The following is a 20,411-nucleotide window of genomic DNA, read 5'->3' as shown; positions in this document are numbered from 1 at the left end:
AGAAATACAAACTCTAAATGTCAGGAGAAAAGAGGGTGATTGACCTAAAGTCAAATGACAAAAAGAATGAGGCCTATGAAAAAAATACTGGATGTAAACAATTGGATTCAACAAAAAAGGAGACCATTAGTAACCTTCAGAGAATCAGATTTGGAAGTGTGGGAAGAGCAAAAACCAAAGTGAAAACAATATAGAGGGTAGTGGTTGGATAGGCAGTAAAGGCAACAAACAGAGGTCAGAGGTTGCATGCTCAAGGAACTTGTCCCTGAAAAGAAGGTAAGAGATCAGATGGTAGCTAGTGAAATTATAAGCATATTTAAAGGTTTGTAAAGAGGTGAGTTAGGTTAAAGATACTGAACAGGAGGAGATAATTCTAAGGTCAGTCTAAAGAGGGAAGAGGGTAAAAGTTGTAGAGGAGTACACAAATGTGGGCAGTGATAAGATGAGGCCATGCCATGCTCTACCAGAGAGTTAATGAACTTACATTTCACATGTTGTGTTAAATTTGCAAGATGGTGGGAAAGGTACAGTCTTTAGGGAAAGGGCGGGGTGGGGCTGTAGGGAAGCAAGTTAGAATCTTAAGGATTAAGGGTCAAATTTATCTAAAATGTAACTATCTAGTTAAATAAGTGGGAGTTGGGAGACCAACAAGATGGCGGAGGAGTAGGATGTGGAGATCACCTTCCTCCTCACAAATACATCAAAAATACATCTACATGTGGAACACTCCTACAGAACACCTACTGAACATTGGCAGAAGACCTCAGACTTCCCAAAAGGCAAGAAATCCCTACGTACCTGGGTGGAACAAAAGAAAAAAGAAAAAACAGACAAAAGAATAGGGACAGGACCTCCACCTCTGGGAGGGAGCTGTGAAGGAGGAAAAGTTTCCACACAATAGGAAGCCCCTTCACTGGTGGAGACGGTAAACTGTAGACTTCAGGTTTGCTGTCTGCGATTGACTTGTTTCTGATTTTTATGTTTATCTTAGTATAGTTTTTAGCGCTTGTTATGATTGGTGGATTTGTTTATTGGTTTGGTTGCTCTCTTCTTTTTTTAATTACTTTTTAATTTTTTTATTTTAATAATTTTTAAAATTTTTTAAAATTTTAATTTAATTTAATTTAATTTATTTATTTATTTTTATCTTTCTTTTTTTCTCCCTTTTCTTCTGAGCCATGTGGCTGACAGGGTCTTGATGCTCTGGCCTGATATCAGGCCTGAGCGTCTGGGGTGGGAGAGCCAAGTTCAGGACATTGGACCACCCGAGACCTCCCAGCCCCAAGTAATAACAATCAGCAAGAGCTCTCCCAGAGATCTCTGTCTCAACACTAAGACCCATCTCTACCCAACGGCCAGCAAGTTCCAGTGCTGGACACCCCATGCCAAACAACTAGCAAGACAGGAACACAATCCCATGGATTAGCAGAGAGTCTACCTAAAATCATACTAAATGCACAGACACTCCAAAAACAAACCACTGGACGCAGCCCTGCCCACCAGAAAGACAAGATCCAGCCCTACCCACCAGAACACAGGCACCGGTCCCCTCCACCAGGAAGCCTACACAAGCCAATGAACCAACCTTACCCACGGGGGGCAGACACCAAAAACAACAGGAATTACGAACCTGCATCCTGTGAAAAGGAGACCCCAAACACAGTAAGTTAAGCTAAATGGGAAGACAGAGAAATATGCAGCAGATGAAGGAGCATGGTAAAAACCCACCAGACCAAACAAATGAAGGGGAAATAGGCAGCTACCTAAAAAAGAACTCAGAGTAATGACAGTAAAGATGATCCAAAATCTTGGAAACAGAATGGAGAAAATACAAGAAACGTTAAACAAGGACCTAGAAGAACTAAAGAGCAAACAAACAATGATGAACAACACAATAAATGAAATTAAAAATTCTATACAAGGAATCAGTAGCAGAATAACTGATGGAGAAGAACGGATAAGTGACCTGGAAGATAAAATAGTGGAAATAACTACCACAGAGCAGAATAAACAAAAAAGAATGAGAAGAATTGAGGACAGTCTCAGAGACCTCTGGGACAACATTAAACGCACCAACATTCTAATTATAGGGGTCCCAGAAGAAGAAGAGAAAAAGAAAGGGTCTGAGAAAATATCTGAAGAGATTATAGTTGACAACTTCCCTAACATGGGAAAGGAAATAGTCAATCAAGTCCAGGAAGTGCAGAGAGTCCCATACAGGATAAATCCAAGGAGAAACACACCAAGGCACATATTAATCAAACTATCAAAAATTAAATACAAAGAAAAAATATTAAAAGCAGCAAGGGAAAAGCAACAAATAACATACAAGGGAATCCCCATAAGGTTAACAGCTGATCTTTCAGCAGAAACTCTGCAAGCCAGAAGGGACATGTTTAAAGTGATGAAAGGGAAAAACCTACAACCAAGATTACTCTACCCAGCAAGGATCTCATTCAGATTCAATGGAGAAATTAAAACCTTTACAGACAAGACTTTTTAATGACGGCCATTCTGACCAGCGTGAGGTGGTACCTCATTGTAGTTTTGATTTGCATTTCTCTAATAATTAGCAATGTTGAGCATCTTTTCATATGCTTCAGCCATCTGTATGTCTTCTTTGGAGAAATGTCTATTTAGGTCCTCTGCCCATGTTTTGATTGGGTTGTTTTTTTGTTATTGAGCTGTATGAGCTAAGAAGCATATCTTCTGCAGCACTTTTATACATCTACTTTTATCAGTATCAACTATTTTAGCACTTAACTGTTGAACAGACAGATTGGGTCAATTCAGTACATTTTGTACATCATATCTTAAAGGAGAAATTTTGCCAAATATTATTTGATGATGATGCTACCTTCCTGTAAATTACATTTCTGTTTCTCCTTGGAAATATGTTCTTTTTAATACTTCACTTCTTAAAGAATCATTTGATAAAAAAATATTTAAATGAAGATAGATAACTTTTATTCAGTTTGGGCTCACTTGACATATCATGAGTTATCTTTTTCAGGGAATGAAATCAGTCAAGTTGAAGGGCTTGACAACTTAGAAGTCCTTCAGGAATTGGTAGTGGACCATAACCGCATCAGAGCCTTTAATGATAGTGCCTTTGCCAAACCAAGCTCTCTGTTGGCACTTCACCTAGAGGAAAACAGACTACGAGAGCTGAGCAAATTACAACCTTTGGTAAAACTAGAGAAACTCTTCCTAGGATATAATAAAATCCAGGTAACATTATTTATGAGATTTACAAGACTTAACTCCTTTGAATATAAAGCTTCCAAGCACACCAATGAAAATTTTCCTAGTGTGTTATTTATCATTTATATGACATGTAAATACTCTGGGATGCAGAAATGCTCACCCTGCTGCTAGACTTATAAACCCAACCAACCCACATGCATCTACCTGCAGATGCTCTAAGAGATATTTTTTGTTCCTGACTTCTCTTGGTCCAAGCTATTTGTGCATCTCAATCCCAGACTCCCTCTGCCCCTTTAACCTTAACATATGTACTTGGTCTACCTGACATTTGAATCAACTCCTGATAATGGACTTCGACTTGGCTTTAATAATCCATCTTTCCCCACTCAAGGCTTCCTAAGCTAGCATCCTGCATTTGTTTCACCTGCTCATAATTCAGCCTATTTCCATTAGGCCACTGCCCCAACTGAGCCTGCCCACACTCTCTTCTGAGATAGTATGCAGATAAGAGGGTTGAAGGTATACACATACAGCCCTAATATTTCTCTCAGTGTTTTGCTGATGATCGCTTAGCTCTCCTTTTACCAACTTTGCTATTTCTGCCCATACCTCTAAGACAATCTTGAAGACAAACTGAACTGTGTACTGCCCCGCAAGGGCAGGGACCATGTCTTTCTTGCCCACGTTTGTATTAGTAATATAGCAAAGCGTCTGGTACATAGTAGATACACGACCAATATTTGTTAGTGGCTCTACTTGCTGGAGTTCAGGAAGCCTTTTCTGGAGTGATATAAAAGCCTGTTCAAGGCTACAAGGAAATCATGAGCAGTGCCCCTTTCTACACAGCAACTAGGAAATATATATACAGAGAAAATTACATACAACTCACACATCAAGGGTCAAACAACATTCATCTGAGAAAAAGCCTGCCAGAACTGGCAATGGTTCTTCCAAAGCTTTATCCAGAAGAAATCTAAATTAGGAAAATTGTTATCCTATAGGAACTCTTTCCAGTGATAGCAACTGAGCTAACACAAAGGATATGTCAAATCAGACTTACATGAATCTGAGACCTTACCCAGTATCAAGGTTTACTAATAATTTCAAGGATACACAGGGTCTGGGGCATTTCTGTGGCTTCTCAAATTCCACTTCCAAGTGATCTAAAATAGGCCTAAAAATTTTTATAGTTACTAGATGAATTGGCTAAACCCACTAGTCATCCCAAATAAGAAGAGGAGCATATCAATAACTTTGTTTTGTTACTATGAACTAGCAATAACCTTAAGCTGATCTTGTTGCCTAAATTTTGTCAGCAATAGCATTTTAGAAATAACTTTGCAGAAACTAAAATGTATTTGCAAACTTTCACCAATGTTAAATAGATAATAATAAATAATCCCATCCAGTAGCAAAGGCAAGTCATTCAACTAGAGAAATAGTTTTTCAAGTATATATATTCCCACCAAATATATCAGTATTAAGTCCATTCAATATGACATGCTCCTTGATGGTTAAGGTTGTGTTTGATATGCACCTCTGAAATTGTTTAGACCAGATTCACCTCCTTTTCTATACATCTAGGTCAATCCTCTTGGGAATTAACCAAATATAATCTGAGTTTTAGAATAGATCATAAGTCTTCTGAAAAAAATATGGTCTTTCCTAGCAAGGGCTGCTGTATGGCCTATTTCCCATGTTAGCATGTCATCTTTACCCAGTCATGTATTTGGAATCAATAGCACACAGATCTGTCTTTAATCAACAATACAGAATATTGTCAATCAAGCTCACTTCAGAAGATTCAATCATGAACTCGTTGCAATCCAACACTTACATATAATTACTTCAAATCAGCATATATTTAAAGATGTTGGGTCTAACCAAATAATAACTTACTGCTTAAATTTTTAATAGGATATGGCCGAACTGGAAAAACTTGATGGTATCTCTTCCCTCAGAGAGCTTACAGTTTATGGCAATCCAGTGAGTGTGTTATTTTTCTAATTTATTAGTTAATTTATTTTAAATATAATTTATAGTTGTATATAATTTATTTTTATATGTGAGAAAAGATTTAATTTTATCTGTTTCCATATGCATAAACAGTCATCCAAGCACAATTTATTGACTAGTGTCTTCTTCCAACTGATTACAATATAAACTGTCATTGTCATATACAAGGGGGTCTACGTCTTGGTTCTACTTTGTATTCATTGGCCTATTTGTCAATCTCTATAACATTACACTGTGTTAATTACTAAAGTTTTACATTAAGTCTTGATGTCCAGGAGAGTAAGCACCTCTAATTTTCCTTGTCTTCCACCTTCTCTTTTTTTTTCTTCACTGTCTTGGCTATCCTTGGCCCTTTACACTTCCTATGAGTTTCAGGAAGCAGCTTCTCAAGTTATATGAGAATCTTGTTGATATTTTAATTGGAATTGCACTGAATTTATACATTAATTTTGGGAAAAATTTGCCACCTTTCCCGTTGGAGTCTTTGAAGGGATCAAATAAGTAGCACCCTTACTCACCTAACATTTGAACGAATTGAGAAATATGACAGTGGCAGATAGAGAGCTGAGAATATTTTGCTTAGCTTAGTAAGAAAGCCAAATGGGCCTGCTAACAGATGCCAAAAGTAAGTCATGATGACCCAGTAGCAGGAAATACTTGACTGAAGCCTTTCCACATGGGAGGAGAGCTTCTCCTGGAGGAGCAGAAGGCATTCTCCCAGCAATAAGCTCCTTCTCAAGAGGAAAGACAGAAGCTAAACATACCCAGTTTAATCTTCCCAGATTGGGACTTCCCTGGTGGCGCAGTGGTTAAGAATCCACCTGCCAATGCAGGGGACACGGTTTTGAGCCCTGGTCCAGGAAGATCCCACATGCCGCAGAGCAACTAAGCCCGTGTGCCACAACTACTGAAGCCCACGCACCTAGAGCCTGTGCTCCACAACAAGAGAAGCCACTGCAATGAGAAGCCCGCGCACCGCAACGAAGGGTAGCCCCCGCTCCCCACAACTAGAGAAAGCCCGTGTGCAGTAGCGAAGACCCAACACAGCCAAAAACAAATAAATAAAATAAATAAATTTATTAAAAAAAAAATCTTCCCAGATTTATCAGTTAAGTCACTCTACTTCCCCGAGTGAAGGAGTGAAGGGACTGAGAGAGCCAGTAGTGCCACATCATAGAGCTATTTCCACCAAGAAAGAAATACAATAAGCAGTCTCCCCTAATATTTATAGCATTCAGCCTTCTCTTTCACAAACACAAATATCCCTGTGTTTATTTTATGTCCTTCAATAAAGGTCTGTGATTTTCTCCTAAAGGTTTTAATCATCTTTGGTTAGATTTATTCTGTTGTTTTAATAGCTGTTTTAAACAATATCTTTTTATATTTTTCTAGTTGTTTGTTGCTAAAGTATAGAAATTCTGATTTTTGCATATTACTCTTTATCCAGGAAGCTTGCTGAACTCTCTTTTAAATTCTAATGGATTGTAAATTTTGTTGGATTTTCTCTGTAGACAATCATAGTATCTATAAATAATGACTCTTTCTTTCCAATCCTTATGGTTTTATTTCCTTTACTTCTCTCAGTGTGCTGACTAGGACTTCTTGTACAGTGTTGAATAGACACACCTGATAGCTACTGACCTCAAAAGAATGCTTCTAAATTGTCACTATTAAATATGTTTGCTGTAGGTTATGGGTAGATAACCTTCAACATTTTAAGGCAGTTCCTTTCTAATTCCAGTTTACTACTTGTTTTTATCAGGAATGGACACTGGATTTTAACTAATTGGTAATACAGTATTTCTCTTTAATCTGTTAATATGCAAACTACATTAATAGTTTCTGGTGCTAAACCATCCTTAAATTCCTGGGATGAATACTACTTGGTCATCTTTTATACTTTATTGGATTCAATTTGCTAAAATTTCATGTAGCATATCTCTATGGAAATAAGTAAAATTATTCTGTAATTTTACTTTATTATACTATTCTTTTCAAGTTCATCAAGGCTGTTCTTGCCTCATAAAATTAATTGGGGAGTTCTCCCTCTTTTTCTAGTCTATGAATTAATTTATATAAAAGAAGACTCGTGTGTTCCTTGAAGGATAATTAATCCTGTCTCTAAAACCATGTGAACTTAATATTTTTTGAAGTTAGATTTTAAACTACTTATTCAAACTCTTTAATGGATATATATTATCTAGCCATTTTCTATTAAACTGATAAGAACAGATACTACACTTGTTCTTAACAAAAAGGCGAGAAGCAATTTCTATTCAAAAGTCAATATTGAGAAGTTATATTTTTCAATAAAATTGTCCTTTTATCTAAATTTTAAATGTACTTCCATCATAATACTTTCATGAATTTTAAAAATCTCTACTATATCTGTGTTTTGTCACCTTTTTTAAATCTAAATTTGTTGGAGTTTTTTTGCTTTTTCTCTTTTATTCTTGATGAGTCTTACTAAAGGTTTGTCTATCATATTAATCTCTTCAAAAAACCATATTTTGGTTTTATCAAGTGTAATTTTTCTTTTTTGTTCATTAATTTCTACCCTTTATCTTTAGTTTCTTGGAATTTACTTTTTAAAAATATTCTGGAGTAGAATGCCTAACTCATTAATTTTTAATATTTCTTCTAAATGAATAAATTTTAGGTTACAAAATACTGCTTTAGCAACAGCCTAAAAGTTTTGATATGTCGTGTTTTTCCTGTTATTTCTTAGAATCTACTTTACAGGGACTTCCCTGGTGGTCCAGTGGTTAAGATTTTGCCCTCCAGTGCAGTGGGTGTGGATTTGATCCCTGGTTGGGGAGCTAGGATCCCACATGCCTTGCAGCCAAAAAACCAAAACATGAAACAGAAGCAATATTATAACAAATTCAATAGACTTTTAAAAAAATGGTCCACATCAAAAAAAAAATCTTAGAATCTACTTTACAAAAGATTTCTTCTTTAATCTGTGAATTATTGAGGAGTATGTGTTAATAGTTAATTTCAAAACTATTAGGTACTTTTAGTTATCTCGTTATTATTTATTTCTAGTGTTATTACATTTTAATCAGAAGAGAGTCTATTTATACATTCTTTGGTTCTATGAAACTGGCTTTGTGGCCTTGAATGTGCTCATTTTTTCAACTCAATTTATGGCTTAGAGATCTCTCTCCATTAATGTATATGTATCTACTACAGTTTTAAAAAATAGTTTATTCCCTTCTGATGATAATCTTTCTTTCTTCCTTTTGTTATCACAAACAGTGCTGCATACTTCTTCTGTGTTGTCAGTACCCCAGATAATCCCTATATTCAGAGATTTGCTAGAAGATTTGCTAAAAGTCAAGGGACTTAGCATATAGCTATACTCATGGCTAAGATTTATTACTGTGACATAATGAGGATACACAGCCAGGTGATGAAGGAAAAACACATGGGCAGAGTCTGGAAGAATCCATGTGCAGGCTTCCTTATGCTCTTTCCCTCACATGAGGGGATCACGCAGTGTGCACTCTTCACACACCAACAAAAATGTAGCAACAAATGTGTTATATTTCTGCCCAGGAAATCCCATTAGACTTAATAGCATTCAAGGGTTTTTTTGGAAGCTGGTCACGTAGGTACCCTGTGGCAATCACATACCAAAATTCCAGACTCCCAGAAGGAGAGCAGGTTGAACATGAATCCTATTGTTTGTATAAGCAGTCTAGGCATAGTGAACTACCCTTATCAGTTAAGGAATGGTAAGAGAGCTTCCAAAATCCAAGTACCAAACACTTGTCAAGAGCTCCTTGCAAACAGATCCTTCTAAAGATAACAGCCTCAAGCCTACTATGTTAACACTTTCTACACACTTTCTTACGCACATATGCAAGTATTTTTACAGTAGGTTAATACTATGAAGTGATGGATCATATAGTTCAATAGATGTGTATTGAATTAAACTGCATAGTGCCTATGGGAAATTATCATACAAGTTTCAAACTGATTACTTATAAGTGAACTTTTATAATATAATCCTATTCATGAGTTGGGATTGCCTGTAGTTAATGAACAATATCATATACTCTAAAAAGAGACTAAATCTCCAAGTGGTAGCCTTGGTTAAAAAAAAAAAAAAAAAACTTCTCATCTTCATTTGGCATAACAGGGAATTGAGAAATCATTCAAAAAGGGAGTTCGTATTTATATCACTTAATACTACAAATTAGCTGTTACCTGTCATTTCTGCTGTCTATGCTTCTCTATAAAGGTTAATCTTTGAAATAAAAAGTTTTTTTAAGGAATGAATTGTTATTTTTAACTTTATTCAGATTTGTAGAAAAATGCTACATCGCCACATGCTTATATTTCGACTGCCTAACTTACAGATGTTAGATGGAATCCCTGTGAATTCAGATGATAGGGCAAAAGCTGAATTTCACTTCTCTGAACCACAAGCAAAGAAAAATTCGGTAATAATTCTATTATTTACACTTTTCCTTTTAAAATACATAAATTATTAGTAGATGAACATTCTGTCATCAGTTTTTACTTAAATGTTTAAACCTGATGTATGATGTTTTTCTAGATAATTTTAGTATGTATTTGGTGATTACTGTCAAAAGCAGCTTGATCTGGTGAATAGAGCACATACACATAGAAGCTAGGAAAGCTCCTTATTCAAAAAACATACTTTGACATAGAGCAAATTATTTTAAACTGTGTGCCTCTTGCTCCATATGTCAGATAATGCTAGAAGGTAAGAAACTGTAACGTATCACTCTTATAAACAGTGACTAACAATAAAACCCTCTCCACTTAGGAGATAGAAAGGGAAGGAAGGAATAATGACCTCAAACTCTCTGGACTGTGTAGTTCATCTAACAAGGGAGGTGTGTGCCTCTTTTCTTGTATATTGGCAGAATAATTGGGCCTTTTGCCTATGAACCCTAGTACGGTATCTGAGCATGACAGGGAAGAGGTTAGAGAGAGAAGCCACAAAAGCATATCATTTGGAAATTCTAGCATTGACCACCAGGATTTTTCATAGCTATCTTAAAAGACTAAATTTAACACAGAAAAGCTATGGTTTTTGAACAAAGAAGTAATACTATTAGAGCTGTGCCTTTGCAAGGTTTAAGGAAGAAGGGGCTGGAGGCAGAGAAACCAGCTAAGAGGCTTTTAGAATAATCCAAGAGAGAGATTATGAAGACCTGGACTAAGGTGGGGCAGTGAGAATGTAAATGAACCTTTAATGTCAGTGAAAGCCAGAGAGCAAGGGCAGTAGTCAGTGAACAAAGATTACTTTTAAAAGTTAAATTGAAGAGGAAAGAGATAAGACTACTGTAGATGCTTTCATTTATCTCACTGGCTTACCCAACACTCTCCACTCCCTTTGTAAAACAAACTAGCGAGTTCCCAGAGCACATTGAACGTTTGATACTAGTAGGCTACTCTCTACGCTCACTTCTGCCTTCAGCAATAGATTCACATATTTATTAAGAGTCGGCTGTGTTTTTTCAAAAACTTATAACTTTTATTTTAAATAAACAGATACACAAGTACAAATTTTAAATTATTATTTCTATGTTTCTATGAAAGCCAAATGGGATTCTCTGTAAAGTCTGGAAAAAGATCAATTACACAAATCACAAATAATTGATTACACATACACAAATAATATCAAATTAGGTTGGGAGGAAAAAACCCTGCAAAATAAGGAAGAAAATTATAAAAATTCAGACAAATATGTGGGAAAATTTCTTTAAATCTAGACAGTTTCTTGTATTCAAATTTTCTCCACATGTTGTTGAATTCTTGCTACTTTAACGAAACCAAAACTGGAAACTGTAGGTAAAACCCTTAAGGGTGGATTTATCAATCAGATAAAATACCAGTCAAGGGACTCTTTCTTAAAGAAAAGGCCTTGGCCCTTCATCAAAAGATGGGTGGGCACATGTACTTTTATGTTGTAAAATTTTTTTAAAGAATTATAAAAAGAATTATAGATCTAATTCTTATCATTCCCTGACTTTTTAAAATTAACCAAGGGGATTCTATTATGGGTCAAAATAGCTATAGAGACCTGTGAAACTTAGAGCTGTACAATGTTAATAAAGATTATCTAGATTAGGCAGAGGAAATTGGTTCATTTATGGGTTATATTTACAAATGTTTTTCTAAAAACTATGCTTTGTGAAAAAAATCTTAGCTACTAATCTGTATGATATAACTAAGAGACAGCGCCATCTAATGTCATCTACCGAATTACTGTCACAGTCTCTAGTCTTTAAAAAGAGAATAATCAAAATTTAGTTCAATGATTTAAGCCTCCTTTCCCTTTCTCTCTTATATTCCATGGGCAAGTCACTTCTTGCTTCCAGACGTGGAAAACTAAAGGAAACTTTAGTCTCTTATTGCTGTTGTAACAAATTACCTCAAATTTGGTGTCTTGAAACAACACAAATTTATTATCTTACAATTCTGGAGGTTGTAAGTCCGAAAAATCAGTCTTACAGAGCTAAAATCACAAGTATCGACAGGGCTGCATACCTTCTGGAAGCTCTAGGAGAGAATTTGTTCTTTGCCTTTCAAACTTCTAGAGGCTACCTGCATTCCTGGGCTCATGGCCCTCTTCCAGCAATGGCATCACTTTGACCTCTGCTTCCATCATCACATCTTCTCTCACACTGACCCTCCCTGCATCCCTCTTATAAGGACCCTTGTGATTGTATTGGGCCCACCTAGATAATCCAGGATAATCTCCTGGATCTCAAAATCCTTAATTTAATTATGCCTGTAAAGTCCTTTTCGCCATGTAAAGCATTCACAGGTTTTAGAGATTAGGATGTGGACATCTTGTGGGGGGGGCGGCATTATTCTGTCTATCATACCACATATGTGAGGCCTCCAGTGAGAAACCTATACAAATTGTAACATTATATTTTATAAATTCTATTTTAAGGTAATGTTGGCTACATTTAAAAAATTCCATATAACTTCATAAATACTCACTAAATTCCATATAAAGAAATCACTTAGAGCAACTTTAAAGATCCCAATTTCCATATATATTTTTAAATTAGTTTCATATAGCAAAAAAAATACGTAAACTCAAATTGTAGTCAGTGATGGATGATTATTTCACTAAAGGTTTTGCTTGTTGGCTATTCTTTTCTATTTCTCATATAGTGAAGTAAGATTTTTCCCATTCTATACTACCATGTTGTCTTCAGTGATTCTAGATACCTATTCTTGCCATTCGAATCGGTGCCGTACATAAGAATTTAATTATCTTTCCATTTACTCTATATGTAAATATTTTATTTAAAAATTAGGTTTTAAAGAATTCATCTATATATGGTTAGTAAAATAAAGGGAGTATTTGAAGTCTTTGTTTCAGAGAAATCTATTTTAAGATGCAATAATAATTTTTATTTTCCTGGCTAGAAAAAAATTGAGCTATTCATTTAGCTGTTCAGAAGACACAAGAACAGAATACTTTTCAAGTTTTATCAGTTCAGTCTAATGTATTTTTCTTTGTTTTAGTTGCTGCCGTTCTTTCTTTTTAACAGCAAATAAAGAGGAAATAAATGAAATCTAAAGTTGTCCTTTAAACCGGAACATTTTGGTGCTCTGGTTTCAGAAGAAGATTTGACAATATTCTAGTTTAATGATGGGAAGAAACTCCCATTGAAGGAATTAGTTAGGGAATTTGGGATCAGCTTTAGTAAAAGGCCTGATACCTTAGTGCTCATTACGCAGCTGCATTTTGGTTACGTTTACTGAAATATGAGGGAAATGGGTAATTTTACACAAATGGCAAAAGCCTGTATCTCTAAATAAATTGAATCATATATTCAGAATTCATATTTTTTAAAGTATAAACAAGGTCAGTCTTACTGAAGACAGAGCAGGCATAAATTTCTAGGGAAACCAAGAGTCTCCAGCCTAAAATACTTCTCTCCTCCATTTGCTGATTCCTGAAACTCTTTTAAAAGCCTCTTAATTCTCAACTAACATAAAATGTAAACACTGTTTAGAGAGTTAGCACACTCATTAAAAGTGGTTGTTATAAGATGCTTTTCTTAGTCCCCATTTTATTTACTTGTTTGTTTTTGAGAAACTAATTAACTGCAAGACACCTGGTGAGGTAATGTGAGGAACACAAAGATGTAGAAGATACAACTCTTAACCATCTAGAAATTCCTGTTCAGAAAAAAAGAAAAGATATTACAAAGGGGTAAAGGCTTAATTCTCATTTTCTTAATTCTACACTTACCTTGTTAAGACTCTTTGGAATGGGGAGGTGCCATCACCCTAGACTGTTGTAATGAGTACAATGCAGTCTGAAAAAAAAAGAACATAAGGTTCTGAGGGGGGTTAAGGGCCCAAAAATCTGTCTGTTTCACAGTTTTTGCCTCATACGAACTCTGAGTTTAGGGAAGCATATAATTTCTGACCTAAAAAATTTTAAGGTGATTATCAAGTGGGGCTTGTGGTAAGGCTAAGATGATTGATCTGAGTTTTAGAGATAAGGCCTTCTTAACTTTTCTTTTATTATGTAGTTTATTCCTGTTACCAACTCTCCTGTGGATGGTGGATCATTTGGCCAAGTGAAAGCTCCTCCCATAAAGATAACAAATGTAATTCTGCCTGGTGGATTTAGCCATTACTTGGGATCTGACTTCACTTTAACTCCTGAAATTGAAGGTATTTTGACAGTTTCTGAGTGAATGTAAAAAAACAAAAACACTTCATTTGAAACAAAAATCTCACTTTGATTTCTAATACTACTTAAAATTGCATATTTTACATTTACATTTCCTAAAATTGAATGTTTGTTCAAGTTTCATGTGACCATTCTGATTTCAAAGAATCTGTAGTATTGTTTGGTTCTACTCAACTACTAATATGTTGTAACTAAACATTTGCTTGCAATTTGAACTTTGTGATACTTGCACAATTGTTCTTGACATTTCTTTTCAAAGCTTTTATTACATTTTGTGTATTTCATAGCAAATGACTACTAAAACCTGTAGTACATCCTGCTAAAAGTAGAAATCAGAGGTTTAAAAATATTGGTAACAACAGACTCTTGGGGTTCAAAGGGTATCTTACAAAGAGAAGATCAAACTTCATCCATGAAACCACAATATTATTTTATATATTCATGAAGCTATTAGTAGGGAAGTGTTTCAAGAGGTAGCGCTCTAAAGGAAGGGAGTATATTAAAAGGACAAGGCATGGAAATGTTTCATTCTATTATATACATTTTCATTCAGACTTAGATCATGCCTTTTCTCTAATTCCAGATCTTCACTGGCTACCATTTTGGTGAAATTGGGGGTAGCTACTCTTTCCCTGAGGGCTCACCTCTTCCATTCTTTTTAACATCCCACTTTGCCTCAGACTACTGTTAGACAATAAAACTGAACATCACAATAATAATAAAATGATCGAAAAGCCTATTAAGAATATGCAATTATTTTTAAAGGAAACTCAGTTAAAAGAAATCCAACATAATTTACTCTAAGATGTTATTTTTTGTTTAACTTATTTTTCATACTTCTACGTACTTATGACTTCAAGATTTTAATCATAGTGAGAAATTTAATGCTTTTGTCCAGTAGATAGAACTATCAGTAAAACTAGACATACCAAATTGTTATTAGCCTCCTTAATAGTACAGTGTCATCACTGTCATCTTCAGGAATGTCTTCAATATCTTTCAGGGGGGGCATTAGTTCAATCCTGGATTCATTTCCATAACTTTCTTCTCAGATATCTTTCTTTAAGATTCATTATGCAACTACTTTTTTAGGATTTTCTGGGAAAGTCCTATTTCTTTCCTATTTTCTGACTGTGTTGCCCCAATTTTTGTTTTGAAAAGTATGGTCATTTTATCGATACATTTATTATAGCACACAGCTCTGGATATTTGTATTTTTAAAAATCACCAAGAAGGTATCAAATTGATCCACTAGCTCAGAAAAATCTAAGCAGCATTAAGTGCTAGAAATATAGTCCAATTTTAATTTTTATTTAAAAATTTTAATTCATGTTATGAAATATGTATAGCACACAGTCAACTGAAGGACAACCAAACCTTATTAATTTATTAATGCTTTTCATTGTTTCATAATTCCTAATTTCAGACAAAAAAGACAAGAATGTAGGGATTCTAACAAGTAATCCTCGGAGCATCCATGCAGAAATAGCTTTTCGGCAACTCAGAGGGATAAATCTCTCTCCATCTCTTTTATCACATCAGAATATGGCATCTCCAAGTGCACAAATATACCAGAGCAACCAAGATGAGGGAAGGTAAAGCTATTCTGTGCTTTAATATCACTTGTCATCATTAAAAAAAAAAAAAACTTCCCAAATTTGCTTGTCATCTATAGAAATAGGAAACTACTATTAATTGGGAACTACTATTATGGGAACTACTTTTAATTGTATTCTCTCCCAAGTCACTTCTAATCACTGAATATGCAAAGCAGTTCACTTATATTTTGAAAAACAGATAAATTCAACTCTGAAATCACAAAGGCTGAGAATTATGTAAATTCTTCAAGCTTCTTATAATTCCCAGTTGCCCTTCCTCCAATTTGGATCCTAGCCCTAGAGGCCAGCTGAAGGCCTAAGAACATGCTACTTCTCATTAAGAATTCACTCTGCTGCTCAACACCTGTCCACCCAGATTTCCAGTTAATACCTGTCCTCTAGCTTCTTTGTAGCCAATCTCTGGAGCATCTATTAGAGTGACCTAGCAGCAGATCTAGCTTAAGCCTGGTTCTTGCTGTACTGACTTCCCTGCTATAATCAGTCATGTCCCACTGAGAATATATTTAGTGAGTGTAATATATTGATATCATATTTTGATATCAATGGTTTATCCTCATGATAACCTGATTTATAGATAGCCAAAAATAGGATATTTTTCTCTCGTGTTGTCTTTTTGAAATTGTACACGTATAAAATACAAAAATTATTTACTGCAGAATTACCTTAAGTGAGCTGATCCATTAAGAAATTGTCACTATTATTTGACTCATAAATATTTTTTTTCTGACAGAATTCCGGGCAGACACTTTCCAAGATCAAATCGAATGTAACTGCCTAAAGAGAAATGAATATATACCAAGAAACCTATTTCTGTTTAGTAGTTGTGCAAAAACTAGCAGACAGTGTGGGTGATAAAAAATATAAGATAATCACATTACTTATGTTACTGAAGCACTTCAGTTCCATATGAAGATAATCTCTATCACCCTTAGTGAATTTTATTTAATATCATCTTTCTTAAACTTTCTTTATGGTTATCTTAATTATTCATTTGACTTTCTATATTAGAAAAATCATGAAATATATCATACAACAATTTGAAAAGATACAAGTGACATAAAACAAAGTTCAAAGAATCAGATGTTTAGTCCTGGGGTATTGGAAGCATTTAGTTGTAAAATCTCATTTTGGCTTCTCATATAAAGATACTAAGAAAAGATAATTTTAGGAAATAAGCATACTTTCATTTGTAGAATATCTGTTCATTTAGGCTTACCTAAAGCTAAAGCACACATTTCTTACCAAACACAACTATTACTAAAGCAAGTTGAGTTTTGCTAGTTGAACTACAGATTAGTTTTTTAGGACTATATTTCGAAAAAAATAGCCTCAAACTGAGTCCGCCCTAAGAATTGTTTAGAGATGGAGATCATAGGCATCAATAATACTTCCTGAAGGAGGCTATGAGTGCAACCAGCCATTCATGCTCTAAGAACAAAAGAATAGTATTTCATATACATAATTCATTGAATGTGCCCATAGTGATATAATTTTACAAATGAGTTTTAGGCTAAATAAACACATGTTCAAAATAAGTGGACACATTTAAAATTTGGACTCAACTATATTTTACTGGAAATAAGTTTTCTAAAATATTGATAATTACATTGTATAGTACTAGGACAAATCACAAATCAAATGTGGTTTTGAATTTGTTTATTTATTAAACACAGTTCTTTAAATTAATGATTAAATTGCCAATCATATTTTGATATCAATGGGCTCCAAGATTCATGAAGTATTCTGTTTAAATTTTTCAAGTAGTGGTTCAACGCTGCATGTAATTTTCATATTATTTTATGTGTTCCTTACAAGAAAATAAATTATTTTTACTAAAATATTTGTATTTTATAATCTATCTGGAAATAGGTTTAAGGATATTTTGGAAACTAATGCCAATATGTATGCAACAATTTTGTGTCTTCATTAAATACTGTATGTTTGTAATTTAATGATGTAATATTTAAAATTTCAAACCTAATACAGATTGATTTTACCCTTCTTAATGTGTGGTTTTTAAACAACTATTACTCTAAGGTAGAAATAAGATCCTCTGTTTAAAAAGGAACCATGCAGTTCTTAAGATGTCCAGAAGATGTCTTTGTTGCCCTTTAGTTCTGACAACTGCTTTCATTACAGTGTTGTGATAAGCATCTGCTCTTCACTATTTGTTACTAACTTGACATCATTTGCTTTTTCTTTCTCTTATGATTATGTATAAATGAAATGCTCAATATATGCTACTTTTATAGTAAAAAGTGTCTTTGTAAATAATAAACTGGATGGGAAAAATAAAGAAACAGGTTTTCACTGGAGAAAAATTTACAAGAGCAGAAAAGTATAAAGCAGGAAAAACATAACTTATTATCCAGCATCCACTTAACATTTGACATTTTTTTCTTGTAGCCATTTTTTCTATGCATTTTTTTCTATTCTATTTTCTTCTATGCATTTCTAATATATTTGAGATCACTTGATTTTTTTGAACACATTGTTCAATTTTGAGATATTTTTATTATAAAATTTTAATTCGAATTTGTTCTAGAAAGTAAATTTGTAATACTTAATTTAATAGTGACAAACACTAAGAATAATAATAAATGTATTTACGCATTGCTAGGTGCTGTACAGAAACAGACATTGACCCAACCTTGAGAACATTTTGAATATAAATATACAATCAATAATTCCATATAAAAGCAATGAGGGGGATGATTACCAAGATAATTTGGCACAGTAGTTCTGAAGTTTGTCTGCCATGAAAGCAGATGATGACACATACTCTCCTGGACAGGTTAAGCTGTTGATTATCTGCAGTTCTTAAAGTAGTAGCTATAACTTCATCCCCTTCCTATTCAACAAATGAAAATGTAATTGAATATGAGAGATAAACTTTTACGGGTCTGCTTTAGATCTGCTCTAAATTTTTTTTAAAGTAAATCATTCACCAACTGTGAAATTTTAAATTATTCGTAATACATTTCACAACCGATTATAACAAAACAAGCAGGTAGTGCTTATTACTATAAACCACTAGTCCATATTTTACATGGTTTATCCTAATAACAAACTTATAAAGTAGATGTGACATGTACTGTCTCCATTTATAGATTAAAAAAAACTGGCCTTAAAAGGAAAAGATATCACACCAAATCCTAGATTTTTTCAACTCTAAATTCATTGCTTTTTTGATTACTACAAATGAACTGACATTTAATTATTCCTAATGTGCTGTTTAATCAGCTGTTGTCGAGCCCTAATGTGTGTAAAAACTGTAAACTATTTATTCATTCTCTTTCAGTGTATTTAACTTAGGGAAAATGTATAATTTCTGCAGTAAAATTAGTTCTTTGCCCCCCAGCAAATGTCATGATAAATTTATTTTGCATGCAGTCATATGCATAATTGTACGACTTGTTTTAAATTAAAGGACAATTCCACAAACAACCTGGAAAGCTAAAATTTAGAGCACTTTAACTATAGACAAGGAGCCTACCTTGCTGAACTGCATATAGATGATGTCAAAGTGATCTTCTGATTTCTATTTATGAAGATTGACTATAACTGTTTATTAGAACTTTATTATTTACTTGATTTCACTACTACTGACACAAAATTAACAAAAAACATATTTTTGCATAGAATATTTAGTGTGGCTCTGTGTGTGTGTTTGCAGGCACTCATGACTAGTTTTAAAATAGTCCTTATGTTTAAGTAACGTGTCATTTCATTATTTATTCATAAGCTATCCTATATTATGAGAAGTGTTTGTTTTAAAACATTAGATCTTACTGTTAGTCATGCTATAGGCACTTAGCTTCAATTAAATGTTACATAAAAAGCAGTAAATTATTTATAGTTCTATAAGAGTAGAAGCAAGCACTTATGTCTGAGTTCTGTTGGTTATTCCATGAATCTATTATCAGTTTGTTTTGGTATAGAAACTGGCTGTTTTTTTAAAATTCCTCTGCTATAAAACTTAGAACTTTTGGACAACCTCCAAGTGCTTAACTACTTCTCTTGTTCATCTCTCTATACTTTATTACTGAAATTTTTTTCTTTCTTTTTTTAAATTGAAATATAGTTGACGTACAATATTGTTAGTTTTAGATGTACTAGTGATTTGACATGATCGCCACTCTAAGTCTTGTAAGCATCTGTCCCCATACAAAGTTATTAACAATATTATTGACCATATTCCTTATGCTGTATATTACATCCCTTGGCTTATTTATTTTATAACTAGAGGTTTGTACCTCTTAATCTGCTTCACCTGTTTCACCCTCCACATCTCTCTGCCTCCCCTCTAGCAACCACCCATTCTTTGTATCTATGAATCTGTTTTCTTTTTGTTTTGTTTTTTAGATGCCACATATAACTGAGATGATATGGTATTTGTCTTTGTCAGACTTACTTCACCTAGCATAATACCCTCTACATACATCCACATTATTGAAGTATTTTCAAAGAAAAACCTGTACCAAATTGCAATTTTAGTTTGCAGTTGCCTTTTAGAACTAGGTCAGCAAAAAGTACAGTTATTTTATTACTAATATTTTATTTCTACAAGTCTATATCTTATAAAAATATGAATTACATTATTACTCTTTTTCTTCAATTTATGAATAAAACTGCTTTGTAAACTACAGAAAAGACATTTCTCAGGCCCAATTTATGTATTTTTTTATTTCAAATTTAGTTTTGGTGATGATTTTTCCTTATAATTAAAGTAAAATGATTTTATAGCAAAAACATGAAATTCTGTGACCTAAAAATAGAATAATACATTCAAAGGAACTTAGGAGCTTTGAAAGTGTTAATTACCTTAAATCAAATTATCATTCACGTGTAATCTATTA

At 33.9% G+C, this 20,411-nt stretch overlaps 1 protein-coding gene and 1 long non-coding RNA gene across 3 annotated transcripts in view; one reads left to right on the top strand and one right to left on the bottom strand.

The window, feature by feature from the left end:
* The window catches only part of LRRC9 (leucine rich repeat containing 9), a 102,695-nt gene extending 83,165 nt beyond the window's left edge, over nucleotides 1-19,530 (top strand). The window contains exons 28-33 of the mRNA XM_082450322.1: nucleotides 3,014-3,231; nucleotides 5,125-5,193; nucleotides 9,534-9,674; nucleotides 13,770-13,914; nucleotides 15,360-15,528; nucleotides 16,283-19,530. Of these exons, the coding sequence (XP_082306448.1) occupies nucleotides 3,014-3,231; nucleotides 5,125-5,193; nucleotides 9,534-9,674; nucleotides 13,770-13,914; nucleotides 15,360-15,528; nucleotides 16,283-16,322 (782 nt within the window). The 3' untranslated portion in view covers nucleotides 16,323-19,530. The remainder of the gene's footprint in view (nucleotides 1-3,013; nucleotides 3,232-5,124; nucleotides 5,194-9,533; nucleotides 9,675-13,769; nucleotides 13,915-15,359; nucleotides 15,529-16,282) is intronic.
* Nucleotides 1-20,411, bottom strand: part of LOC309655391 — a 78,039-nt gene that overhangs the window by 42,743 nt on the left and 14,885 nt on the right. For both annotated transcript variants that reach the window (XR_014260805.1, XR_014260806.1), the window contains exon 2: nucleotides 13,484-13,550. This is a non-coding gene — a long non-coding RNA (uncharacterized lncRNA). The remainder of the gene's footprint in view (nucleotides 1-13,483; nucleotides 13,551-20,411) is intronic.

The sequence above is a fragment of the Balaenoptera physalus genome (assembly GCF_965194825.1).
Source record: "Balaenoptera physalus genome assembly, chromosome: 2".
NCBI classification, from domain to species: domain Eukaryota; kingdom Metazoa; phylum Chordata; class Mammalia; order Artiodactyla; family Balaenopteridae; genus Balaenoptera; species Balaenoptera physalus.
Note: the sequence above shows the minus strand (reverse complement) of the source record. Positions and strands in the feature narration are given on the sequence as shown.